We start from the raw sequence: 8,703 nt of genomic DNA on the forward strand, positions 1-8,703 counted from the left end.
ACTGGTGGAACTTAAATTCAATTAATTAATAAATCTGGAATAAAAAGTTAGTCTCGGGAATGGTGATTATGAAGCTGTCAGAATGTCATAAAAACCCATTTCATTCACATGTTCTTAGCCTGTCTGGCCAATGTGTGGCTTCAGACACACAGCTATGTGTTTGACTGTCAACTTTCCTCTGAAATGGCCTAGCAAACCACTCAGTAGTATGAGAGAAAATTTCTCCTCATCTCTGTCTTAAATGCGAGAGCCCTTATTGTTAAACTGTGCCCCCTATACAGCCCAATAATCAGACCAATCATTATCCATTAGTATTGTTTAAATGTTTTCTGCATTGTGTTTGCAACTTTTGAGTTCTTAATTTCCCCCTATATATTTTGTCATAATTTTCTCATCAATTAATACTTTCATGTGCTAAACAAAGTTTATTGACAATGTTCTAGTCAGTGGTATTCCACTTTATGTATCTGTAGCAAACAGTTTTCAATCTCTAATCAAAAACATCAAATGTATAAAATAAAATGTTACAATAATGCTGCAAATTCATTATCCCAATGATTGTATTAAGCTGTATTTTAAAATTATTAATTGGACCAAAATCTACCTTTGATTCTGTGGCTTGCTTTGTAGCGATGTCAAGCTAAAGGTTTTGTCTGCGAGTTGTGCAAAGAGGGAGATGTGCTCTTTCCATTTGACAGCCACACATCAGTGTGCCAGGATTGTTCAGCTGTATTCCACAGGTTAGTATAAAGAACTTAAGCTAATGTTTGCTTCACTTCCTGGTTGGTGTAGATATTCGGGACCAATTACACTGTAGGTATCAATTCCAGACTCTTAAATTTAAACCTTGACTCATGATAAATGAGTGGCTTCCAATATATGCATTAAGGAATTCATATTAGGATGAGTTGTACAGGATGAGTACTTCATTTTCCTTTAAATGAGAAGTGTATTGACGACTGTGTGCTAATGTTGCCAACCTGTGATCTGATTGAAGGCTGCTACCAGTATTACTACCCTCAAGAAAGAAATAAGGAAACAACTAAAACAACTGGATTGGAATAGGTTGCGCAACAAAAGTTCAGTTGAGGACATGAAACTTTCTAAAAAATATACTGCTGAGTTTTGAATCTTATAATGCTTAAAACCATCAAGTTCAAATGAAACCTAAATGGATCCAAGGAGGGGAGGTGATGGAAAATTCCGGCCATTAACACACTTTCTCTACAGAGATGCTGCCTGACCTGCAGAGTATTTCCAGCATTTTTTGTTTTTAATTCCAATTTCCAGCATCTGCAGCATATTGCTTCTGCATTAGAGAAAAATAACATGATGTTTAATGTAGAAAAATAATACTGCGCACACAAGAAATATTGAATACCACACATACTACATGAATGGTGTTGAAATAGCTAAGTATGACGCCAAAAGAGATCACTGAATCTTGGTATTCTCAGTGGTCAACATGTCCAACCAATGTAGGGCAGCAATAATCAAAGTCAATGGCATGTTAAGCTAGTCTTTCAGTAAAATGCAGGATGTTGTGACTGAAGGGTTCTGCTTAGATTGTACCTTCGGTACAGTGTCGAGTTCTGGCTGCTAAGATGAGTGAGATATTCAAGCACTGAAGACAATGCAGAAACGTGTCTCAACGCTGATCCATAGTCAAAGGACTGAGTTATGAGAAAAGACTGAAGGAACTAGGGTGTGTCAGCCTGAAAAGGAGATGTCTTTGAGTGGCGATCTTAGGCATGTAAGAATGTTACAATAATGAAAATGTTAAATCCAAAATATTATTGTGTTAAATAGCAAGAGTAAGTTGAGAGATATGTCTATATTAGTGAAATGGACGTTCAGGGCATGTCAAGAAATTATTCCTTCAGTAATCAACCTGTGAAATAGAGTCCCAAGAAGAGCAGTGGAGGTAAGAATCCTGGAATCTTTAAAGACATACAAAGAATTTGGTATGTTCTAAGATGGATGAATTAAGATTCTGAATTTGTAACTTTCTTGGAGGCGTATTCCGCTGTTATGGAATGTAACTTCTTAATGTAACTATTTCTGTTATCTTCAGAGCCTCAAACTTTCAGGGTTATTCAGATGCATTTTCTTTTTTTAAAGTTTATTCAACCCGTTTTTTAAAACCTGATTGAACTAATGACAGAAGGCAGGAGGACTGATGCATAGCCTGTTCTCAGACTGTCACTACCTCTTCTGTGGCTAGCCATCCAGATGTGCCAGCGTGTGTCATGATTAAATAATCATAGAAGCTCAGTAGGATCCAACTATTCAAAAGAATGGCATTTTTTCTTTTCTCATTTTCTTTTCTTTCTTCATCCTTCTTCACCGATTGTGGCATCAAGGAGCCCTAGCAAACCTGGAGTCACATCTTGCACAAAAAGAAATAGTTGTGGTTGTTAGAGCTCAGTCATCTCAGCTCCAGGACAGCACTGCAGGAGTTCCTCAGGGTACTGCCCAACCATCTTCAGCTGCTTCGTCAATGGCCTTCCCTCCATCATAAGGTCAGAAGGGGATATTTGCTGATGATTGCACAATGTTCAGCAGCATTCGTGACGACTCAGACACTGAAGCAGTCCATGCCCAAATGCAGCAAAACCTGGACAACATCTGGGCTTGGTCTGACAAGTGGCAAGTAACATTCGCACCACACAAGTGCCAGGCAATGACCATCTCCAACAAGAGAGAATCTAATCATTGCTCCTTGACATTCAATGGCATTACTATCGCTGAATCCGCCACTACCAACACCCAGGAGGTTACCATTGACCAGAAACTGAACTGGACTAGTCATATAAATACTGTGGCTACAAGAGCAGGGGTAAGAGGCTAGGAATCCTGAGGTGAGTAACTCACTTCCTGACCCCCAAAGCCTGTCCACAATCTACGAGGCACAAGCCAACAGTGTGACTCTCCCCTTGCCTGGATAAGTGCAGCTCCAACAACACTCAAGAAGCTTGACACCATCCAGGACAAAGCACCCTGCTTGATTGGCACCACATCCACAAACATTCACTCCCTCCACCACTGATGCACAGTAGCAGCAGTGTGTACCATCTACAAGATGCACTTCAGAAACTCACCAAGGCTCCTTAGCACCGTCCAAACCCACAACCACTACCATCTAGAAGGGCAAAGGGCAACAGATACATGGGAACACCACCACCTGGGAGTACCCCTCCAAGCTTCTGACCATCCTGACTTGGAAATGTATCATTGTTCCTTTATTGTCGCTGGGTCAAAATCCTGGAATTCCCTCCCTAACCGCACTGTGGGTCTGCCTACATCACATGAACCACAGTGATTCAAAAAGGCAGCTCACCACTACCTTCTCAAAGGCAATTACGGATGGGCAATAAATAGTGACCTAGCCAGCAATGCCCATATCCTTTGAATGAATTAAATAAAAACCTTTTCTCCTTTTTGGCATAGTGTTTTCTTTGTCTATCTTGTAGAATGCTACACAGATGAGGGACAGAGAAGGGGAAAGCAACTTAAACTAATACAGGCCTATTGTATTAAGGAGCCATCCATTACAACATGCCATTGTGCTTTTAAAGGTAGAGTGGTGAAGGAAAAGGGAGAGAGAGCATGATAACTGGAGCTGATATTACATCTTCAGAAACATGAATAAAAGTGAGTTTCAGTGATAATAGTGCACTGGAGTATATAGTCAGAAGAATAGAACATAATGCAATGTGCAGTAGTATGTGTAAAGCAATATTTCAGTCCTCTTAAGTTTTGTATTATTGGGACACTGATTTTGTGGAGCAGGGCAACAAAATTTGCCAGGGAATTGGGGCTGACGCTATGAGGAGGGAATAAAAAAATTGAGAATGTTTACAGTGGAGCAAAGGAGACTCGTAACAGATTTTCATCAAACTCTTTCAATGGAATCTTGGAAACTGGTAAACTGACAATTTTATATAGCCATGAATTCTGTATCCAGGATATAAGAACTCTACATGAAAAGATGGAATATGAGTTTGGGGTCAACTGCTTGACAGAGAATGGCACATGTGTAGAACAGACTGCCCTGAGAGATTGTAGGAGGGAAACAAATGGTATATTTTGGGCTTTGGGACCAGCCTGACAACCACAATGGCCTTTTCTGTTTCTTTTGCATAATCTATGATCCCATGCAATTTCATGCAAATCAGAGGCCCTGTGTTATCTGTAAGCATTCTATTGAGTTTGATTTGCAATGATGTGCATCTTTCTGTAACTAGTATCTTACAATGCTGTTTGTTTCTTTTTATTTGCAGAGATTGTTATTACGACAATTCCACCACGTGTCCAAGGTGCCCACGGCTGTCGATGAGAAGACAGTCTCATATTGGACCAACTCACCCTGACTGAGCCTAAGCCCAAATGAAGAATTGTCAACTGGGAAATTTGTAACGCTGATCATTTCATTTCCTGCCAGCTAACTAAGTTAAACCTTGTGGGAAGATAATGTAGATGTTAACGATGGAGTTGTTTAGTTCCATTAGTGGACCAAAAAATCTAGAATGAGGCATTGAGATTTGATTTGAATGAACATATTAAAAATTGTCCCTGATGTGGGAAGTCCAAGTACAAACTGTTGATGAAGGGCTAAAATGGCAGCTTCCCCAGTAAATCAAAGCAGCAAATTTTAGAAATTAAAATCTGACCATAATATCAAGAGTAGTGTACTTTTATACACATTCCTTCCTGAGCACTTTCTATTTAGAATGTATTTCCATTTTGTTATATGTTTAGTCCATCTCCATCTGATTGTAGAAACACTAACTAGGTATTTAAATGGATTCTAGGAATAGGATTGTGGCCTTGAGATGATTCATGAAGAGAAAGCTTGCAGCTATATAGTGCTTTGTCTTCATCCCAGGAATGTGTTAAAGCGTTAGTAATGCTGCCCTTTTTTTCTCACTGGCATCTGTCTAAACTTGGCAAAGGAGAAATTTCTACTCTAATAGTCTCCGCTCTGTTAAATCTACCTTCAAGATTAATGGAGCCGATGTTTAAATTAGCAAATAATTATAGATCTGGGCTTGTTACGTTTCAGATTCCATCATTTTCAAATCCTGATTCTTTGGTTCAGAACTAGAAACTGAACTGTGTGACAGGAAGGGGTGGAGAATAAGTGCACAATGGAATTGAACCATTTGGAAACAGAAAAACTGATGCTTTAGGAAGCCAGTGCCCCAGTATACGTGATAAAATGGAGGATCAAAATGCCTTGTAGTGATTGAGCACCAGTTTAAGAAATAATTAATTGTGTGCAGCAGTGGATAAATCAATAGTAGCAAGCTGACAGCAAGTGTCACTTTCACTTGTCATTCCAAAGACTGCTTTTTGTCAGTTATATGTCTTGACATCAAGAAAACCCATTACTGTGCTGTGTTTGAGTCTCCAAACCAAGCTACTAAAAAAATCTACACAACCAGTTGTTTCTGCTGATCTAAGGTATAGGGTTATAGCCCATTTATGTGAGCTTGGAGTTTGGCGGACCCTGATTATGCACAGGGGTGCTTTACGAACTGAAACCACACAGCTACTGGTGCGAAGTGCTGGTAAGCTTTCCATTGTTTGTCCAGCCAGAACCACCTGTAAGGGCATGTTATTTAAACCTGAGTTAGAAGAATCTAGTTTCCAGTGATAGGTCCAGCCCTCCAAGGCCTATTAGTGAGCCAGGGCTGGTTGGTCAATCAATAAGACTATCTTTCAATGCTACAAGTCTGCCTGGCGCAGATATGGATTGACTGAGTTTGGCGGATTGCTATAGTAATTTGATGTGAAATGGACACCTGGATTTTAAGTTCAGTCTTGTTGAAAATAATAAACTAGTAATCGTTTTGTTAAACAGAATACCTTGATGTTGGACCAGTTGCATTTTTAAAGAGAATAAAATAACTAATGTAATACATGCTATATTGTAATTCCCAATGGAATTTGCTAGTCTAGTGAAAAACTGTACCATATTAATCACAGCTGAGCATTCAGAATTCCACTTTAGATCATCTGTTTCTTTTTGGGACGCAGCTTTTTGGAAGTTTGTACTGGCAGTCAACCAGGGACCATGATGATCATCCTAGTATTTACCCCTTTCTTGCATTTTTCACTAGCATTCTTTTGCCCAAGCTAAGGTTCTGGTTATTCAATAGGAAAAAGGAATGTCAAATAATAAGCAATGATTTGGCTTAACATGCCTGATGAAATGTAATAACAATCAGCTCAAAAACGATGACTCTTCCACCATTTACATTGACTTTGACAATCTGATGTGGGATTAGGGGTGAAAATACACTTATTGTTACATTGTGTTAGAGGTTGATAGTTCAGTCTGATGCTTTCTTTTGAATAGTTAATTAGTGGTCTGTAATGCAGTTTGGTTTGTAGATAATTTCTGAGGAATTATGCAGATATCAACACAGGACAAGATCAAAAGGAAAATAGAAATACCTTTTGACTCAGCGTAAAAAGATTGTTATGGTTTGTATTCCCTTTTGTGGTCTATTGTGACTTTCTTGATTGTTGTAAGACTATCACAATGGAGGGAAGGGAGAGGAAGTAATAGATGCACTATTAGATCTCTCTTACCTTGATTTGCTGGTTTTTCCCCCCATTCTCGATCAACTCTGAAGTAAAATATAACTAAATACTGTACAGTCGTTTGCATTCTTACCACCAGTACTATACAAAGAATCATGCTGCTAATCAAAATTTTTGTATCAAAAAGCTGAATTTTGTAGCACTAAACATTGTTATGCACTTTTTTTTTGAAAATGTTTAAATTCCTATGCATTACTATTCAATATCCTCCTAAAGTAGTTGTGCATTCACTATTTTATTCATCTCTTTAAAAATCATCTGTCTTTTTAAAATTCAAATATAACTTGTAGTCAACAGAAGCCAATCTGACAACTGGCCTTTGGAAGGTACATGCACCATGTCTATGGCGTTTTGCTCTTCATAAAATCAGACCAAAAGTTGTTCAATTTAACCCTTTTACTAAAGATTATCCATGTGAAAATATTTCCATTAAATAAATGCAGACCAGTGAACATTAATGTAAAACATTGATTCTGGTTCCGTATTGTTCTTCCACTTCGGCATTGAAATGATTGTGGATCAATACAGAAAATGCTGGTATGCACCAGCTGGTTGATCAGCCTTTGAAAGAGAAAACATAGTCTAAGATTTGAAGGTAATTATCAGCAGAAAATATTGTAAATGCTTGCAGGCTAGACAAGATCTGTGGAAAATTCTCAAAGGTTAGGTTTATGTTTTAGATCTATGAATCTTCCTTTGTAGGGTTATGATGAAAAGTCATAGATGTGAAACATTGGGCATGATAAAAGATCAAAGGCCTGAAATGTTGCTCTAACCTTTTTTCTTTCTCCAGAGATGTTGCCTAACCTGTTCAGTGATTCCTGTATTTTCTGTTTTTATTTCAGATTTCTAGCATCTTCAGTACTTTTCATTTTATTCTTGGGTTCATTCTTAGGTTAATATATTGAGTGTAAGGTGATTGAGGCATTTTTTTTTCAAAGGCCGACCAACCTGCTGCATGTATCCGCCACTTGCATAATTTTAAAATAGAAAAACAACAGAGGTACTTGTTTTAAATTTGACCAAAAAAGTGTGATTGGTAATGTACCTACAGTAGTGGTATAAGTACTTTTCATACAATGAATAGTTTATTTCTTTGCACAGGTGCTTTTAAAACATCACCACTTGAAACATATTAGAAACTCAAATTTATTTTTCCCCTTGTTAGAAAATGATGACAGGGAGGTTCTTGGCATAATTGTTAATTACATATTTGTGTGTATATAAACTACCAGGGATTTTATAATGGAATTATATATATAATTATATATATGTGTGTATTATATATAATTATATATAGTTATAATGTAATTTAATTTGCATATGAATAATCAAAAAAGAATACTTGTATACTGTCCACTAAAGTCATCTCTTGACATCTTGTGCTGTTCCTTCTCAAATATGCCTATGGTGCTTAAATTACATTAGTGACCATTTATTGTAATGTGTAGAATAAATATTTAATAAATTATGTTTCAAAGTTTGTTCGTTTCCTTCATTGAACTTCTATTCAAAATTTTGAGCAGTTCTTTATTATCTAATCTAAATGAAAACTGAAATGTTTGACCACAGCATAATTGTGATTGTTTATAACCTCAGTATTAGTGACTGTCTAAATAACTTGGGTGTACTTCCAAACTCTCCTGGGGATATGGTTGGCCTAACATGATTTCTTGGTTAAAGTATCGCAATATGCAGGAATCTGTATTTCTTGATATGAATCATGACAACTTAGAGTAAGCAAGCATGAAGACATCAGCTGGTCATTGAGTGCAGCTAGGCACAGTTGTGAACTTGGGAATTTGGTGAGTGAGGGAATTTGATGCAGTGAGGGAGGGGGTGCTGTTCACATGAAGTAGCCACCTTAACTTTGAGTTTAAAAGTGTGTGGAGAGTGGTGGATTAGTTTAAAAAAGCTAGGGGGCTCAGTCTGTGGATTGGCTGCACTCTGAGAAAGATCAATGTGTAACATCGTAGGGTAACAGGTAAGTCGTTGGTGAGTATTTTGCTCATTTATCTTTCAAAACTCATGTAATTTATTTTAGTATTAAATTTTCTAGCAGTAGTAAAGCTTATTGGGAGTAGTAGGATT

At 37.6% G+C, this 8,703-nt stretch overlaps 1 protein-coding gene across 3 annotated transcripts in view; it reads left to right on the top strand.

Annotated features, from left to right (window-relative positions):
- def8 (differentially expressed in FDCP 8 homolog) overlaps positions 1-5,983 on the top strand; it is a 51,484-nt gene extending 45,501 nt beyond the window's left edge. For all 3 annotated transcript variants that reach the window (XM_078544472.1, XM_078544473.1, XM_078544474.1), the window contains 2 exons: positions 631-740; positions 4,284-5,983. In XM_078544472.1, coding sequence (XP_078400598.1) covers positions 631-740; positions 4,284-4,377 — 204 coding nt within the window. In that variant the 3' untranslated portion in view covers positions 4,378-5,983. The remainder of the gene's footprint in view (positions 1-630; positions 741-4,283) is intronic.
- Positions 5,984-8,703: the final 2,720 nt, after the last annotated feature.

This window comes from Cetorhinus maximus, chromosome 6, assembly GCF_964194155.1.
Source record: "Cetorhinus maximus chromosome 6, sCetMax3.hap1.1, whole genome shotgun sequence".
Classification (NCBI taxonomy): Eukaryota; Metazoa; Chordata; class Chondrichthyes; order Lamniformes; family Cetorhinidae; genus Cetorhinus; species Cetorhinus maximus.